We start from the raw sequence: 20,096 nt of genomic DNA on the forward strand, positions 1-20,096 counted from the left end.
GAGGGAATGAACAGAACAGGGAATCATCATGTGATCCATCCCCTGTCACTCATTCCCAGCTTCTGGCAAACAGAAGCTAGGGACACCATCCCTGCCCATCCTGGCTAATAGCCATCTCCCTTGTGATGATTGGCTGATTACTCCAACTCCCTCCCTCATAGTTCACTCCAGGCACCTCTTTCTCTTTTATTCCTGCCTCCTCTCAGATTGCCTTGAACTCATTCTCTTCCCTTTGTTCTTCCTTTTAGCTGTTCACTTTCTGCCTTCCCTCCTTACCACACTCCTACTCCAGAACCCAAACTCACAATACAGGTGTGTGAATAACAATAAGGTTAATAAGCAAAACCAGCCAAAAAGGTCTCACATCATGGAAGCAACAAGATGTCTGCAAACCACCATCACTCTGTTTTTATATGACATCCCTTTCTCTCACTATTTACTGTTAATAAAATTACTTGTCAACTTTCAGAGGGGTAGCTGTGTTAGTCTGGATCTGTAAAAGATGACAAAGAGTCCTGTGGCACCTTATAGACTAACAGAAGTATTGGAGCATAAGGTTTCATCTGACAAAGTGGGTATTCACCCACGAAAGCTTATGCTCCAATACTTCTATTAGTCTATAAGGTGCCACAGGACTCTAAAATTACTTATGTTATTATTTGTTGTGCCTAGGAGTCCCAGTCATGGACCAAGACATTATTGTGTTATGTGATGTTACACTGGAAGCTGATCATGATACAGGTTTGGATTTTCTCTTACTATGCATTTGTATGAGTAAAGGACAATGAAGGACAGATCTCAGGTGGCGCGTCCAGGAGCAACTGCAATAGAATCATAGAAAATCAGGGTTGGAAGAGACCTCAGGAGGTCATCTAGTCCAAACTTCTGCTCAAAAAAGGACCAATCCAACTATTAATACAAATATTTAACAATCATTATCTTCTTAGAGAAAAACAATGAACGCTGACTTTGGTTCTACTTACAGTAGATATAAAACAGTGGTTGCTTTCCTGTTCTGCATACAAAATCCCATCTTTGATGAAGACTGATATTGCTCGTAGAATAAATGAAATAAAGAGGTTCATGTGAATAAAGTTCCGAGTGCAGTGAAGCTTCCTAGAAAGAGAAGAGAGGAAATGGGGGTGGCGGGTGGATGATTGATTTCTCTCATAAGAATACAACATCAAGACTGGTTGTTCCACGTCTGAACATTTGTGATCTCTGCCAATCCAGCAACTCAGGAAACAGTATTCTGTGCTTTCCATGGGACTGGGAGACCTCAGCATTTTTTTATATCTTACTGACCTCATGGTCTTGATGATATAATGTGGCAATGAATTCTACCGGCTAACTGTGCATTGTGTGACAAAAAATATTTTACGTCTATGGAAGATTTTTAAATGCATTTGCTCTAATGCTGGCACCTCTTATTGAATTTTAGCCAAAATTTTGATTCCATTTTTAACCTTTGCATTGTAGGTTTAGGTTTTTAGGCAGAGGGGAATTTTGCTTTCCTGGTTTAAGAGATGATACTCATCAGAATCTTGATAATGTCTGTGCTTAATTTTCCTGGATAGCAAGTGCACAGGTGTGAAAGTTGGTTCCTACAGAACTTTCCATGAAGACTCTCATGGGTGGCACCTTCAAAAGCGCTCAACCTAACTACTCACATTGAAGTTGATGGTAATAGTCCCATTTACCTTACTAGGAACAGAGGTAGGCCATTTTACCATTGACTGCAAGATTTCATTAATCAGTGATTTGGGAGAGGAAGGATGGTAACCTAAGGTAAGTCATTACGTTTCTCTGCGCTTCCTTTTCCCATGTCTAAAATGGGTATGATAGCACTGTCCTATTTCCCAGGGATATTGTGAAGATAAATATCTTAAAGATCATGAAGTGTTCAGATACTATGGAAATAGAGGCCAGATAAGTACCTAAGATTGATCAGAATTAGGCCAATGCTGAGTGCTTTGGAAATTCCAGTCCCATGTGCACTGAAATATGAACAAAACCAAGACTCAATGACACCACCCGTTGGAAAGATCTGATTTTTAAGGGATGCTTGCATCTTATTTTTGTAACTTCTGAGGTCGAGGACTTGCTTTTTTTCGGTCCCCTGGGCCCTGATATTTTGTCCCGTCTACAGAGATGAGCGATAACTCATTCCTGGTGACTCACCTGAAACGACACAGAATAACCATTGCTGTGGTGAGGGATACAAGGGACGTGCTGTATCCCACTGTGTACAGAGCCTTCACAGAGAGGTAGTAGTAATCCTTGAGGAACAAACAGCACATGGTCACCAATAGTACTATCACGTAGGGCCAGATCTTGCTCACCTCAGTCAGGGGAATAATTCCACTCACCTCAGCTCTTAACAGGACTGCTTGGATGAGAAACACGAATGGGACTGGGCTCATACATGATGTCTTCATTTACTTCTCCCACACCATGTATAAAGACCAGGGTTAGCGAAGGTTTGGCCCTGTCTGTGGCTTAGTGCCGTACTGAGGTGACTGAAACCTAGAATTTTGCAATTGCACTGACTCCTTCCTAGGTTGTTCAAAGGCATAGCAGCTTATTTTATGGCAGACTATATGCCGTAGTAGCTGTAAGGATTAATTAACTAATGTTTATAAGAGCTACATGCTGCATAAGCGGTATGTATTAACAGTATGGAAATATGCAGTATAATGCTAGAATACAAGCAAAGCCCTACCTCTTTTGAACTCATATTTATGGATATGAATAACATGAATAATATGGATGTCATATGGCTCAGCCCTGAACCATACAATTAACATGTGTGCACTGTTTTTCACTTGCTCCTCATTTTAAAGGGTTCCTACCTGATTTTCAGACTCCGTTTCATTTTCATCAAACCCACAGGCATCATAATAATGAGGGAAAGGTTCAGACCAGCCATCTTCTGTGCAGTTTCTGCTGATGACCCCTACATCTGCAGTGGACAGATGCATCATTTAAAGTAGGTCACAAGGAAAATGCCATTGCCAAACCAAACCGCAGGAAACATCTTCCTTTACTGACTGGAGCATTACCACACAGTTCCTGGCCTGACAACTTCATAACTTAAACCTTAGCTTCAGTCCAAAGACTGCAGTTGTGCAAGTATTTAAGAGGAGGATTCTGAAGCCAAGAAAGGTAGCTAACATGCTCGTTCACATCTCCAATTACCCAGAACACTCTACCAGCACATGGCTGTTCCAGAGCAGTAGCTCTTGTGACTACACTGAAAAATTAGACCAGTGCATGTGGGTGCACTGAATTCTTTTCTGAATGCCCAGCAAGCCAGAACTGTAGAATGCTTTCTATTTATTGAGCCATTACGGTATCTTCTGTTTGGATTGAACTTCAGCCAGAATTGATTACAATTTCAGCTTCTGCATGAGGATTTTCTGCTGCTCAGTATTTTTCATTTTTGGAGCAATTTTGTTAGGCAGCACATCATGTCAATGGCACTGACCTTATTTTATAGTCATGTAATTCATCCATAAATGGAACCAAAAGCAGCTATTTCATCAGTGTATTCTTTTGTGAGCATTCCATTACTTGGTGAATTTCAGTACGTTATTGTTGCAAACCAGCTCCCAGTTCTCTGCAGAAATAGCTACTAAATCACAAGGTTGAGTTTCTTTAACACTATTCAGTAATTATTGTTACAGTAGTAAATATAATTTATAATTATATCCTTGTTAGACTGTAGCATTCAGTTGATGAATAGATCTTCATAATGCTGCTAAAAGTAACACACAACCAAGTGCGGCACTATAATTAGAATTGATCTGAAAAATAATTTCCAGCTGGCAGGAGAGAAAGCTGGGTTATTCCGTTAGAACAGAGCAAAAATAAATAAATAAAACATCCTTGTTTCTTTTCCTTACCTAAGGGAGTTTGGCCTGTGCTATCCAATAGGTCAAAATCACCTACAAAACCAGAAATATAGTGAGGACATTTTGTTTACAGCTTCTACAATATGGGTTTGATCCAATGTCCAGGAAAGTCTCCTTCCTGATTTCCAGGGTATTTGGATCAGGTCCTAAATAAGTAGCCTGATTTGTTTTGCCTTTGGGAAAGATGGAATTGCAAATGTGGGTTCACCTTCTAGTTTGAATGATGGACATATTTATGTTAAAGTCTACACACACACATTTTAAAATCTACAATAAGATGGAGTTAAGGTTGAGAGTGCAGATCAGTAACTTAGGATAAAATACCCACTACGTCCCTGTAATGTATCCCCAAATCAAGCGGCATAAATCCAAGACAATCAGAGTTAACAGAACATTTAAAGGCAATCCAAACATGTTCAGGTATGGAAATGAACAATTAAGGCACCCAAACAACCTTAGTTCTGCCCTGTATTATGTAATAACCATATGGTTTTGAGTAAGACATTTTAGCATTTAGATTAAACTGATTTTAAAATACATCAATTTTTTATTATTTCCCCTCATAAGTGCTATTATACTATCAATATTTACTAAGTACCAAAATAGCAGGGGTCTGTCTAAAGTTTCAGTCTGAGGCACATCATAAACCAGAGCGATTTAGAGAGATGAGCTCCGGGAGAAGATGTATAAAAGATAGGAAGCCAACAGAACTGCCTCCTACCTGGATGAGTTTGCCCCATGTTATCCACTTCCCAACCTGGAAGGAAATGACATCTGGTCAGCACAAATGATTTTTTTTTTTTACTGGTTTGTTTCCCTTAACAATCAAATGTTCTTGCAATGTCTGGGAAAGTTCTGTGATCACAGTGGTCCCTTCTGGCCTCAGAATCTATGAACGTACGTCTGACGGGGAAAAAAGAATGTAAGGATACAGAATCATAGAAGTGTAGAGCTGGAGGGACCTAGAGAGGAATCGTAGAATATCAGGGTTGGAAGGGGCCTCAGGAGGTCATCTAGACCAACCCCCTGCTCAAAGCAGGACCAATTCCCAACTAAATCATCCCAGCCAGGGCTTTGTCAAGCCGGGCCTTAAAAACCTCTAAGGAAGGAGATTCCACCACCTCCCTAGGTAACCCATTCCAGTGCTTCACCACCCTCCCAGTAAAATTTTTTTTCCTAATATCCAACCTAACCCTCCCACACTGCAACTTAAGACCATTACTCCTTGTTCTGTCACCAGGTACCACTGAGAACAGTCTAGATCCATCCTCTTTGGAACCCCCTTTCAGGTAGTTGAAAGCAGCTATCAAATCCCCCCTCATTCTTCTCTTCTGCAGACTAAACAAGCCCAGTTCCCTCAGCCTCTCCTCATAAGTCATGTGCTCCAGCCCCCTAATCATTTTTGTTGCCCTCCGCTGGACTCTTTCCAATTTTTCCACATCCTTCTTGTAGTGTGGGGCCCAAAACCGGACACAGTACTCCAGATGAGGCCTCACCAATGTCGAATAGAGAGGAATGATCACATCCCTTGATCTGCTGGCAATGCCCCTACTTATACAGCCCAAAATGCCATTAGCCTTCTTGGCAACAAGGGCACACTATTGATTCATATCCAGCTTCTTGTCCACTGTAACCCCTAGGTCCTTTTCTGACTAGCACTGATCCCAGGACTGATCCTACCCATATACTCCTACCCAGTTTGACTGCAAACCATTGATCACTACTCTTTGAATAATCTTTCAACCAGTTGTGCATGCACCTTGTAGTAATTTCATCTAGACCCAATTTCCCTAATTTGCTTATGCAAATGTGTTGCGGGACTGTGTCAAAAACCTTACAAAAATAAAGATATATAGTGGATATATCCACTAGGCCAGTAACCCTGACAAAGAAGACAATTAAATTAGTTTGGCATGATTTGTTCTTGACAAATCTATGTTGGCTATTCCTTATAACTCTATTATCCTATAATTGATTGTTCAATAATTTGTTTCAGTATCTTTCTAGGTATCAGCATTAGCCTAACTGGTCCATAATTCCCCGACTTCTCTTTGTTCCTCTTTTTAAAGGTAGGTAGTATGTTTGCTCTTCTCCAGTCCTCTGAGACCTCACCCAATGTTCATGAGCTCTCAAAGATAATTGCTAATGGGCGCAAGATTATTTCAGCTAGTTCTCTGAGTATGCTAAGATGAACTTCATCAGGTCCTGCTAACTTGAATACATGTAATCTACCTAAATATTCTTTGACCTGTTCTTTCCCTATTTAGGCTTGTGTTTCTTCCCGCTTGTTGTTACTATTAATTTTGCTGAGTATCTGGTCACATTAACCTTACCATTTTCTTCATAAGAGCCTTTAAGATACTTGAAGCCTGTTATCAGCTCCCCACCCACTCATCTTTTCTCAAGATTAAACATGGCCAGTTTCTTTTAAATCTTTCCTCACAGGTCAGATTTTCTAAACCTTTATCAGTTTTGCTGTGCTCCCCTGGACCCTCTGATTTGTCTACACTTTTCTTAAAGTGCAGTGCCCAGTACCAGATATATTTTCTTCCTGTATATTATTCAGTCACTAGATATCTCTGTGTGCTGTATAGCATTCAAGGCAGGGTGCAGCTCCCAGAAAACTAGAGACACAAAGCAGGTACTCAAATGGTATGGAAACCTGGTTGGTTGGCTGGTTATCTGTAGCTGATTTTTGTAATAAGCAACTCCTTGTTTAAGAAGGTCAGTGATTCTCTATATCTTGATGAGCAGATCTAAGTTTTATTCTGGTCTCCTCCACTGAGTAGCTGTGTAACCTTGGGCAAGTCACTTAACCAGTCTGTGCCTCATTTTTCTTGTATTTAAAATGAAGCTACCTCCCATGTTAAAAAACAAATTGAGAACCAAATTCTGCCTTCATGTACACCTCATACAACACTGAAGACTGGAACAAGATTATATGGGATGCAAAGACAGTATTTTAAGCTATGTCTCTTTATGCTTTAGTGGGAAATGAGACCCAGATTCTTTTTAAATGTGTTAGGTACAGTAAAGAACGAGTAGTTGTGGGTATTTGTGGTAAGCTGGCAGAGAAGCCTGTCTCTGGATCTAAAATTCTCTAATTTAATATACACACAGAAGGGCTTCTGCTGTTGTTTGCAGGGTGGCAAACCCCACCCCATGACACCAGAGAATAAACCATTATTCACACTCTTCCGCCTTTGGAATAAGTATGGAAAGGTAGGATCTTTCTTTCACTTTTACTTCCCCAATCAGTTTTCTTAGCTGTAATTTGTCTCGACATCCTGCAGCCCGGGGCCGGTGCAAGGGTGTTTCATGCCCTAGGCGAAACTTCCAGCTTGCGCCCTCCCCCGTCCCCGAGCCCCCACCCTGAGGTATCCCCCACTGCAGCTCCTCCCCTCCGCCCTGAGGCGCGCCCCCCGCGGCAGCTCCCCACCCTCCTCCCTGAGGCACCCCCCCACCGCAGCTCACCCCTGCCCCGCCTCCCCCCCAAGCACGCCATTGTTGCTTCACTTCTCCCGCTTCTCAGGCTTGCGGCACCAAACAGCTTAGGCGCCGCAAGCGTGGTAGGTGGGATAAATGAAGCAGTCACGGCGTGCTCAGGGAGGAGGCAGGGCAGGGGTGAGCTGGGGCAGGGAGTTCCCCTGCATGCCATCCCCCTGCCTTACTTGCTACAGGCGGTCCTCCCCACACTCCCCTACCCCAGCTCCCTTCGCCTAAATGCCGGCGGCGACCGGGGTGAACAAAGATCCGGCCGCCGCGGTCGCTGCCGAAGAAAATGACCCCCCCCAAATCCTAGCATCCTAGGCGACCGCCTAGGTTGCCTAAATGGTTGCACTGGCCCTGCTGCAGCTAGCAGAGAAGAGTGGATGGCGAATTGGGGCCATAGGGCCAATTGGGGCTGGTCTAACACACATCCACACTCCCTGGAAGCTGGAATTATTAACCCTTGCACAGTACTGGACACATCTGCTCTGAAGTACACATTGGGCCAGACATTCAGCTTATGTAAATCAATGTCACTCCATTGTAGTCACTAGAGCTACAGTGACTTATGCCAGCTGAGAATCTGGCATACTTTTCAGCAGCCTGAAAATGCTGTCAGGTTAGTTCATATTCTGTCAGACAGATCAACCTGCTGTCCTACTGAGCCAAGGGCTTGTGATTTCAACTACTGTTTAATAGAATACAAGGTACTGGGTGTGGTGCGAGTGTATGTGGGTTGGGGGGTAGTGGCCTGGTGAGAAAAGTTTTCCAGCTGTACAGCTTCCCTTATGATGTGACACCATCCTGAAAAAAAAGATCCAAAACACTGGAACAATTTTGATGCCTGGAATGCATGATGATGCAATGCAGACGAGACAGACAGATTGGAGGAAATCTGAGGAGTGCATGGGTGGATCAGAAGCCCGTTGATTTTCTGCCATCAAGTTGGAATTGCCCCCTGCCAGTCTCCCATCAACCCTACTTGCTGCCTTAGTGAAGCTAAGGGCCTGATCCAAAGCTTACTGAAGTCAGAGTCCTTCCAGTGAAGTCAGTGGGTTTTGCACTTGGTTCTGTGTCAGAGAACCGAGCATACCAGTCAGATAAAAGATGAGCCATATGTAGCCACAAGATGGTAGTGTTGCACCAGAGAAGAAGCGTCGTAGTGGAACACTAACTGATCCTCATGATGTTCAGACTAGTTCTGTCAATGCTCTACTGAACAAATACACATAGTGAAAAGATGAGGACAACATTTTATCTCCCTTTTTCAGGCTAGCCATTGAGATTAGCGTAGTCCTTTAGAACATGAAGTATCTCATTGCCCTCAGATTGTCCCATACTAATGCTGAATGTGACCTACAGCTATTAACTGGGGATTGGAATAGCCACACACCTACCTTAAATGGAGGTCTTTTATAAAAAGAAATTATGTAAAATGTTGAGATATCTGTCTAGCTCCTGCTGAAAAAGGAACAGCAGTACAGAACAGAAATAATGCCTGGACCCTTGTCAGCACAACTAAAGAGGAACTTTAGATAAATAAATAATATGAGACATACCTATTGCCTAAAACTGGAAGGGACCCTGAAAAGTCATTGAGTCCAGCCCCCTGCCTTCACTAGCAGGACCAAGTACTGATTTTTGCCCCAGATAGCCCCTCTGAGAATTGAACTCACAATGCTGGGTTTAGCAGACCAATTCTCAAAACTACTGAGCTAACTCTCCCCCTTTTGCAGTTTAGGTTTTTTTCAAAAGCCTTGTGAAATAATTTTTATTTCACGAGGCTTTTGAAAAAACAAAATAATTTTTATTTCACGTTTTTTCTCTAAAATAAATGGAAATGTCACTTTAGAGCAACTAAATGGGAAATCAAAGACTTCAGTGTTTATATTACAGGGATTATGGGGCGAGTTGGGGGCCAGGAAAACAAATCAGCGAGTCTAAACATCCAAACCTCTTGCATCATCATCATCCTTCCATTCAAATCCCTTTCATGCAAACTGGGCTGCTGAGGTTGCTTGAATACATGTATTCAACATCAAATGTGTGTACTCAGCTCACTAGTCATTTTCAATGATTAATCTCGAACCCTGTGAGCAGAATGCCAATACCATCACATGGCTCTTTGCAGAAATCCATTAACCTCTATTTCTTCACTTGTCATATTTGTTGCATATTTTGAAACACTGGGTAAGTTTGCAAATAGCGAGACTGGTTGGCCAACATTTTGTGTCATCCAAAATCACTGAACACTGTTCTTGTCAAATGGTGTATGACCAAATCTCACAGCACAAATACTACATCTATCTAAGAGGGTCAAAGGCACAACCCATCTCCCATTGGCATCAATCGGCATTTTGCCACTGCTTTTACTGGGAGCAGGATCAGATGCAAGCCAGGGGTTGCAAGCCTGCTCTCACTGAAATCAGTGGCAAAACTTGCACAGGAACTGCCAGACAGGATGAGATTCATGGTCCATCTGGGTCCAGTATCCTGTCTCTCTGCTTCAGAGGAAGGTGGACAAATCCCCACAGTAAGCAGATGTAAGATAACCTGGCCCACACGAAGGTCTCATCTTAATCCCTAATAAAGATTGGCTTAAATCTTAAAGCATCAGATTTTCTAGCCTTTCTAATATTATTTTTCTCCTACCATTAACTATTGGGAGCAGACTCTCTCTCTCTCTCTCTCTCTATTTCTGTCTCTCTCTCAATTAAACTATTTTTCCTAGAAGCTGACAAGGAAGAAAGATAGATTCCCACTATTTGTGTTTATTTCTGACTACTCAGATGGCACTCAGATACAGTGGTGATAGAACATAGGATTTTGGTTCATTTTGAATTGCATGACATTTGCAGTCACAGGGTACGTCTTCACTACCGGCCGTATCGGTGGGTAGCAATCGATTTCTCGGGGATCGATATTTCGCGTCTCATCTAGACGTGATATATCGATCCCCGAATGCGCTCCTGTCGACTTCGGAACTCCATCAACGCGAACGGTGGTAGTGGAGTTGACAGGGGGAGCTGCGGACATCGATCCTGCGCAGTGAGGACGGTAGGTAACTCAATCTAAGATACTTCAACTTCAGCTACTTTATTCACGTAGCTGAAGTTGCGTATCTTAGATCGATTTCCTCCCCTAGTGTAGACCAGCCCACAGCCACAACATTACACTAATGTAGCTCTGTGCAATGAATAGCCTTTTTATATTGAAAAAAAATCCCTGTCTAGCCAAATTACTACTGCATTTTTACCTGTGCTGGACATAGTTAATAGATTCATATTTTCTATAATTTTTTGCCTGTCCTAATAGCACATTTCCATTTTATTAACATTTTTCTGCAGTTCAGAATTTGCTAATGCATTAGAGAAAGTTCCAGGAGAACCTTTTACTATCTGGAGCTTTTAGACTTTATCCATCAACCTAATTTTCACTAATGCATTAAGCCACGGGAAAGTCAATTAGATTTATATTCTACGTTATGCTCTGCATTATAACTAGAAGTCAAAGCCAATCACATGAGCGTACGGATAAAAAACATGTTGTAAATATAATTGCAGGGAAGCTACAGGCCACAGTCTGGTTTTCCCATCTCTGGATGCCACTCTCATTGAAGTTTGTGGCACCCAAGTGTGCATGTATCCAAACCTAGAAAATGACCCTATGACCTTGATCCTACAAACAGTTATGCATGTGAGTAAGGCCAGGTCTACACAACAGACCTATTTCAGTAAAACTATGTCACTGAGGGGTGTGAAAAATCCACCCCCCTGAATGACATAGATATACTGACCTAACCCCTCTGTGTATACAGTGGTAAGTTGGCTGGAGGTCTCCCATCGAGATAGCTACTGCCTCTAGTGGAGGTGGATTAACTACAGCGGTGGGAGAAGTTCTTGCATAGCAGCAGCTTCACTAAAAGGCTACAGTGTCGTTACATGAGAAGACAAGCCTATGCTTATTCACATTATTCACAGAGTTCAGTTGGGTTACTCCCATTCTTAAAGTTAAGTAGGGTTGGGATCTAAATCTCAATTTGGATAGGAAGCTTGAGATTGCTGACTGGACGATGTCTGATCCTCTGAGCTTTCAAATAGGGCAGAATTTTGCACTTAGGCCTGGATTACACTGGGGAAGGGGGGGAAGGAAAGGGAGATTGATCTAAGATACGCAGCTTCAGCCAAGTGAATAACATAGCTGAAGTCAATGTACTTAGATCTACTTATCACGGTGTCTTCACTGCAGTAAGTCAACAGTTGACGCTCTCCCGTCGACTCCACCTGCACCTCTCGCCCTGGTGGAGTACCAGAGTCGACGGGAGAGCCCTTGTCTCTAGACTAGACACAATAAATTGAACCCTGCTGAACTGATCGCTGCCCATCGATCCAGTGGGTAATGTAGACAAGCCCTTAATATGTATGCTCTCAATTGTATGTATTTATATGGACTCCCATCACCATATCAGCATTACACGTTCAATCTGACTCAAATTCTCAAAGCCCTGTTAAAACAAGAACAGAGTTTCCTTTTCAACAAGAAACCCAGAGCTACAAGCACAACATTCTTTGGCTTTCTCCTCCTCTTCCTGGCTGCACAGTGCACAAAGAATGGGTGCAGTACTCCATGTCCCAGTGAGCATTCACAGAGAGCCTGATTTACCACTGCTTTGTTTCAGCTGTAGGCCTTTGGAACTCCATGGAGATCAATGGACTGACACTGGGGTTTAATGGTGTAGGGTCGGGCAGAATTAATCCCGAAGCATCCACGCCATGTCCCAATGAAGCACAGCTTGGCTTTGAAACTCACAGGCTAAAAAGAAGAACTGCACTGAAGACCCAGACAATGACCATTCTGCAGCTGATGTGCTGCCTTTTTGTAGAACATTTCGCTCTCCTGGCTCCCACCCAAATCCTCCTGTTATATTATTCTCAGCACATGGATAATGAGGGCTCTGGTGCACTAGGTTTTTCAAATAAATCAAAGGAAACACATTGAGATGATTAAAATGGGCTAGATTCATCAAAGGCACTACAGAGAAAACACAATTTCAAAAACAAAATCAGTGAATCAATAGCACCTCCCCTTCATTAGAGATTTCAATTAAAGTCTTACAGTCATGGTTCACACTGAAGTCAGTGCTATAAGTGTAGTAACAGCACAAGACTTGATGAACAGTATCCATCAAATAATGTATTTGAACATTTATTATTCAATCAGTAATTGCTTACACACGTCAATAAGATCTATAGTGGGTCTAATAATCTTCATCCAATCATACATTCAGCAAAGTGTTACTTGTCTCTTATATTGTTTGTTGGACAGTTCTGTCCAGTGTTTGACACAATAGTTTATAGTCTCCAGAGGGCCGTGATATTTTAGTCTAATTCATGCAGGCATAATTGGGTTGGGCTTAGTGGCCTGTGATGTGAAGCAGCTCAGATTAGATGATCAGGTGGTCCCTTCTATTATTATTACTATTATTTATTATTCGTATTACTGTGGCTCCCAGGAGCTCTAGTCATGGACCACTGTGCTAGGCACTGTACGAACAGAACAAAAAGAGACAGTCCCTATCCCATGGAGTTTACAAACCAAGCATAAGACAAATGACAACAGATGGATACCGACAGACCAATGCGGGGGGTACAAGGAATCGTTGAGACAATATTGGCCAGCCTGGAAGGCATGTTCTCTGCACATGAGCAGCATTTTGGCCTAACAATCTATGGCCAACTCTGATACTTATGAAGTGCCACTTTTTCAAAATTACAGAAAATATTTCAATCACCACTATAACTATTTATAATTACTAGTATCACAATACCACCTAGAGACCCTAAACACACTTCAGGGTCCCATTGTGCTAGGAGCTGTACAAACACATGGTAAGGGATAACACTTTGGGACAGAGACTTACACTCTAAATTGACAAGACAGACAAAGGAAGTATTGCTTATCATAATTTTATAGATGGGAGAACCAAAGCATATAGGTGAAGTGACTTGCTCAAGGTCACATGGAGTGTACAGCAGAGATGAGAATTGGACCCAGATCTCCTGAATCTCAGTCTCCTGTATTAGCCACAAGAACATTCTTCCTCTTTGTTGTCATTTATGTAATAGAGTTTTCACAAACGAGAAATGTCATTGATCTATTGCAGATAGACAATCACAACTACCTCCTCGCTACCATCTTGATGTGCGTGAATCATAATTCTCAGGTATCAGAGGGGTAGCCGTGTTAGTCTGGATCTGTAAAAGCAGCAGAGAATCCTGCGTCTGACGAAGTGGGTATTCACCCACGAAAGCTCACGCTCCAAAACGTCTGTTAGTCTATAATTCTCAGGTAACTTCTAATTGCTTCTCAGGCTGAATGGAACAGAAGGCCAAGAAATAGTATAGAATACGCATTAAAGCCTCAGTACATTCTTTTAAATTGTCTTCTACAAATTGACTTTCTCTCCCCCTGCTCTCTATGTTGGCTGGCCTAGGGATTGGTTTACCTCGTGTACATGTTTATCTGGGGATAACTTCTATTTAACCCTTTGCTCGTGGTGCAGCAAGTATGTCTAGGGGGAACAAAGGAAGTCAGAGCTCATGTTGTTCCAAAGCACTTCGATAATTCTCATTCTCCCTCAGTAAGTATTTTGGTTAAAGGGTCAGCTCACAAAAGGTAACCCTCAAATGGATATGATCCTGAGCCAATTGGAATCAATGGGAAAGGCTGCATTGATTTCAGTGGGTGCAAGATCAAGCCCTATATAAATGTAAGGGTGGGGGGAGGAGGAGAGAGAGAGGGACAGAATATGGATAACACTTCCTCTAGAAAAAAGAACAAGGAGTTCTTGTGGCAACGTGGGTTTTAGCCCACGAAAGTTTCTGCCCAAATAAATGTGTTAGTCTCTAAGGTGCCACAAGTACTCCTCATTCTTTTTGCTGATACAGACTAACACAGCTACCACTCTAAAACTTTCTCTAGACGTTCTCTGTTGTGTTCTCCACCTAGGTAGGGGGTGAGCTTCTTGGACAGGGACCATGTCTTCTGTGTCTTCTACAGCACTGATTGTACTGTTAACACCTACTTGCTAATAAATATCAGAGCTAACTTCTTGTAGCTTCTGCCACAAGATGCCTTTTTCCTCCCTCACCTATTGTGCTGTGCATGAGATCCTGCAGCAATCTGTTCAGCCAGTTTGCGAAGCTGCATCATGGAACAGCAGTCCAGTTAGGCAGCAGCTTTTCTGGGGTCTTATCCTTGAGCTTTTCCCATGACTAAGCTCACCTTCTTGCACACTGTACCTGTCCCTCTCCTTGCTGATTCCACTACCCTAAGTCCATCCCCACACAGTAAGTACTCCAGCTCCCTCACCTTCCATCTTTTCTGAAAGCAATTCAGATGGCGATTCCTTATTGTCTCATTTATAGTTTCTATGGAAAGCAGCAGCTCAGCAAGGTTAGAGAGGGCATTGGTTTAGATTGCTATTTCTGCCTGGAATGCTCTGAGGGGCAGACACTATTCAGTGGCTGGGGCACTTTGCTGAGAGTCTGGTAGCACATTATGATTATCCTTTGTGCTCGGATAGGGTATTGCAAGAGACCTTTCACACGCTGGTGTATTGATGAAGCAGTGAGAAGAGGCTGGAACACTGGTGGTGGTTATCACACTTTGTGTTTGATCACTGGTAGCACAGAGACCTCTTACATTCCCATGCCAGGGTTGTGGGGAAGGCCAGCAAAATGTTCTTGTCCTCTAACACAGCATCTGCCAAGGCTAGACCAAGGGCACTGTATGGAAGTTTGGATAGTCTTTACTTGGATACAGAGGTGATCCTTCTTTGTTGTGAATTCTCACCCCCCTCCCCAACTGAACTGCCTGGTGATGTGGGAGCAGGGTCACAGTGAGTTTCAATCCCTCTTGCTTGTTTAGAGGAGCTGGGAGAGTTATAGTCTCCATCTGCGAACTCACTGGTAATGAAAGACCAGCCCAAAAGAAGTGTTCCCCTGTTAATAGCAATTGTTGATGTCCTCCTGCAAGAATGCAGGAGCCTGGCTTCCCTCAAAGAAAAAGTCATCAAGACCCCAATTAGAAATGCTCCTGGAATCTCAGAGAGACAAAGTGGGTGAGGTAATCTCTTTTACTGGACCAACTTCTGTTGGTGGAAGAGACAGGCTTTTGAGTTTACACCGAGATCTGGAATCTCAGACAGTTAGCAGTGACCAAATATATTCTTTAACACCCTCAACGGCCAGGAATTTGTAACCTTCTTTCTCAAGTAAGGGTGGTGTGACTGGGGATACTGTCCTCTCAGGAGTGCCTTCTGTTGGTCAGGTGCAAACTTGACCACATTCTCTCTCCTCCAGCGCCACCTTTGGGCTTGCTGTTAACTGCATCAGGTGGGTCCTTGGTAGCCAGCCCTCTGGCCAACACAGTCTCTATGCATGAACAAACCAACCTCTTCTGGGGTAATAAAAGTCCAGCTTGGACCTATCACGGTGCCCTGATTGGTGTCTGCAGCCCTGTCTCTGGGCTCAGATCTCAGCCCCTTCTGGGCTAGTTTTAAGTCTGTATCTGCCTGGTACAGTGCAGTGCCTCCAGGGCTTTCTCTTGCCCTTCACTTGGGCCTCTAAACAAGCCTTATTCCCTTCTCAGGTCTTAGGCAACCCAGGCCCACCCACTACTTCAGGTCCCAACCCAGGGACCATACAAATAATAGCCATGTGCTGCTTCAGTTAAGTCCATCACTGCTGCTATTCGCTGGGCCACTTCCCATATAGCTCCTTCCTCTTCACCCTTACCTCAGGGTTCTCTGTCTGTTTCCTGCTTGAGCAGGGTCTCTCTCAGGCCATCTCACCTGGAGAGTTTCACCGCCTTCCAGTCTTTCCTTTTTCGCCCTTCTGGTCCCAGCCAGCAACTGAATGTCTCAAGCCCTGCAGTGCCTTTTAATTGAGCTTGCTGGGCTTGGATTCTCTGAAGCCTTTCTAGGCAGGCCTGGAGAACCCACCTTCCCTGCTCCTTTTCCCGGGGCAGGGTGTGGTAGAACCCTGAGGCCTCCAGCAGGGGCATCAAAGGGCCTGGTACAGCTCATCACAGGTGGGTTTTTTTGGCATTTGATTAACTCTAGCCAGGACTACTGAAGGGCATTCTGTCTGGGGTTATCTTTGAAAGACACTCAAAAGTTTCAGTAAAAAGCAACAGCTTGCTTTACTCTGGATTTTGCTTCTGAGTGCCATGCAAGATGTTGGTGTCAAGCTCAGTATGAAGCCCTGTGTGACTTGCATTCTGGATATCTTAAGAGGCCACCTCTTTCCCTGTGTATCCTGATGCTAGTTGCACTTAGTTGCAGTATTTTTTTAGTCGTCTGTATATTTGAACTATAGTGGACTGGGGAACTTTATTTTTCCAGTGGAGATTCCTTGTTTTTGGAGTTTGCTTCCCATATCAGTTTCCCTCACAGGAGTCTGAAAAATCCGCCAGGAGAGAAATTTGGACTGAAAAGTCAGACCCGAGCTACCTGATTCTTTAGCCACTCTAATTTGCCAGCGGTGCATGACTGCTGCAATGCTGACATTAATTTCGGCTGGTAACAGAGAAAGCTCGCTTCTCGGGGCTCAGTAGAAATGCGTATTTTCTCTAGCTCCATTTTATTGCTTGTAAAGTCTCTGATCTTAAATAGTCAGCTTTACTGCCTCTCTCTATCAATAACATTCCAGGACAGTCAACTGTCTATGTCACTCTGAAGCCTAAAATGTCTCCTGAGTCAGTGTGAAGCAATGGAAACAGCTACAAGCATGGTGGAGAGCTCTTTTTGTTCAGAACATCACCAGGTTCAATCACCATTGAGCTCTGTGGTCTGTTACTATGCAATTTTAACATTTTCAGCCATTTTGACTTCATGAATTACACGGTGAGACAGCAAGACATGAATCTATGCAATGCCAAGAGTCCAAACCACTGTAATCTCAGAGGTAACTGAGCCCATCACCACTTTTACTCTACAGCTAATTTACATGCAACAGTTTCATTGGTTGCATACACCCCTTGTGAGAAGATGGGCGTTCAGCTAGTAATACAATAATAAAGCAACCAAAGTAAGAGATACTGTCGCTGGCAAAAGTTCTGAGAAATTTTCAGCTTGGGCAAGACAAAGTACGTAAGGTCAATCTACATATGATCAGATAGTTAGATAGATAGATAGATAGATATGTCACAGTATCTGAATAAGTAGTGGGCCCTTTTCCATACACAACTCGTCCTGAGAAAGATATAGGGATAGCATGGCACTCCTCTCTCTCACACACACTTTTCTTTTCCATTTTTTCTGACATCTTCAGTTTTGCCGAAAGAATGATGTATTTCAAAATGAGGAAGACCGCAGAATATTTCCTGAATCCAACAGATTTAGTTGCCACAGCTAAGCCCACTGCTAGGAAGCAGCAGTGCCTATTGTAACTGTAGTTCAGTAGACGTGGGAATGACCTGCAGCCTGATTCTCTTATGGCAGAATATGTGTAACTCCCATTGGTTTTAATGGAAATTTATTCACATCCTGCAGTGGGAGCGCAGCGTTTCGGTGGTTTCTAGCTCACCAGGATAATAAAACTTGGGCAGGACACATGGGAGACAAGTCTGGGGTTACAGCAGATTGTAGAAGTGAGGTGAAAGCCTTAAGCAGACCATTAGTACTTCTTTCCCCAACCAATTCATGAGATGGAATTGGCCTTGTCCTGATGAAAAGGTCTTATAGAATTTAATAGTGAAGGAAACGGTTCCCAAATAATATTTTAGCCATCCAACGGAATTAGTTCTATCCCAGCCATGGAACCCGATATGATGGTTCAAAACACCTAGGGAAAGGACCTCATTTGCCATTGAATTCCATAGTATTTTAGAGTAATTGCTATAGAACTCTAACTTCTAACTAGAGAGTTTCTTATGGGTGGTACACACTACACTCTATCTAAACTATTATTTTCTCTGTTTTTATATACAGTAAATAAATGTATCATAATCATGCTCTTTTTAATGCAGTGTATAGCTTCCTAGGCTGAGCACTTGTGGGGGCAGGGGAATTCATTCTGACTAGAGAGAAGACCCAGCAAGAGCCAGTCATAGCTATCTTTTGGTCTCTGTGCAGCCATCTAGCATTGTTGGGGCTTTTGTGACAGCCCTTTGTGCAGCTGTGGCACAACACGGACGATGATGTACATTGTCGAGGAATGCCTGCTGACTAGGTTCAGCAGTGGCCTAGAAGAATTGAAGATGCCATCATTGGCTAGACGATGATGCACACGCTAAATAAATAAATGTCACAATATCGAGCAGATGGCAATCCCTGAACACTGCATTCTGTCATCTGTACTAGTTTTTACTCAACTCTGATCTACTAATCTGGACTGACAGAATTAATTGCTCCAAAACTTCTCAGTCAGGCCAAACAGAATTGTGGGTGCTTTCTGGACTTCAATGGACTTCTTTTGAAAGCCAGCATTTTCATTGGGTGGGAAAAAATGGAAAATAAGAAACAGGCCAACATTCCTATTGAGTACCACAGCTCATTCAATTACATCCAGAGGGACCAAGATGCTTCCGTGTAGTGCCTTGACCTCCTTCGTTACACAGCAGTGCAACATTATAGCTTTGTCACACATCACCACAATTTATTTACCAAAGATGAGCTGGGATGCTTTGAATGGCCTATAAACTAGGACACGTCAGCAGCAGAGTCAACACTGGTACTGTACTACAAAAATCATGACAAACAGCAACTTTATGCCTAAACTTAAATGTCCAGCTTAAACTTCCCTTGCAACAATTTAAGCCCAGTCTTCTTGTCCTATCCTCAGAGGTTAATGAGTACAATTTACCTCCCTCCACTTTGTGACAATCTTATAGGTACTTGGAAACTGTTATCATGCCCCCAGTCAATCCTCGCTTCTCCAGACTAAACAAACTCAGTTTTTTTCAATCTTCCCTCCTAGGTCATGTTTTCTAGACCTTTAGTCATTTTTGTTGCTCTTCTCTGGACTTTCTCCAATTTGTCCACATCCTTCCTGAAATGTGGCACCCAGAACTGGATACAATACTCTGGCTGAGGCCTAATCAGCGTGGTATAGAACATAAGAATTACTTTGTGTCTTGCTTTCAACACTCCTGCTACTACATCTCAGAATGAGATTTGCTTTTTTTTTTTGCAACAGTGTCACACTGTTGACTCATATTTAGCTTGTGATCCACTATGACCCTCAGATCCCTTTCCACAGCACTCCTTCCTAGGCAGTCATTTCCTATTTTGTATGTGTGCAACTGATTGTTCCTTCCTAAGTGGCGTACTTTGCATTTGTCCTTATTGAATTTATCCTATTTACTTCAGACCATTTCTCCAGTTTGTCCATAAGTGCAAGGGACTGGACTAGACGACCTCTTGAGGTCGCTTCCAGTCCTACAATTCTCTGATTTATAACCTTCTCCAGAAGACTAAAATGAAAGCAAGGTCTCTTGATGGATTGAGGTCACATAAATATATTTTCAAGAAAGAAATGTTGCATCCTGGAATCCTAGCAGAGTGACAGCTCAAAAATCTTGATCTGTCCTTAACATAGTAGAGTAGAAGAGATTTAGGAGTGATTACATAATTCTCAGCCAGATGGATCCTGAAATATCATTTTGGTTACTAGTATCAGAAGGATAGCC

At 42.9% G+C, this 20,096-nt stretch overlaps 1 protein-coding gene across 2 annotated transcripts in view; it reads right to left on the reverse strand.

Moving 5' to 3' along the window:
- Positions 1-20,096, reverse strand: part of ADCYAP1R1 (ADCYAP receptor type I) — a 201,250-nt gene that overhangs the window by 59,086 nt on the left and 122,068 nt on the right. For both annotated transcript variants that reach the window (XM_075062169.1, XM_032796866.2), the window contains exons 5-9: positions 4,636-4,671; positions 3,906-3,947; positions 2,853-2,962; positions 2,182-2,279; positions 984-1,116 (exon numbers count right to left, since the gene is read on the reverse strand). In XM_075062169.1, the coding sequence (XP_074918270.1) occupies positions 984-1,116; positions 2,182-2,279; positions 2,853-2,962; positions 3,906-3,947; positions 4,636-4,671 (419 nt within the window). The remainder of the gene's footprint in view (positions 1-983; positions 1,117-2,181; positions 2,280-2,852; positions 2,963-3,905; positions 3,948-4,635; positions 4,672-20,096) is intronic.

This window comes from Chelonoidis abingdonii, chromosome 2 (assembly GCF_003597395.2).
Source record: "Chelonoidis abingdonii isolate Lonesome George chromosome 2, CheloAbing_2.0, whole genome shotgun sequence".
Classification (NCBI taxonomy): Eukaryota; Metazoa; Chordata; order Testudines; family Testudinidae; genus Chelonoidis; species Chelonoidis abingdonii.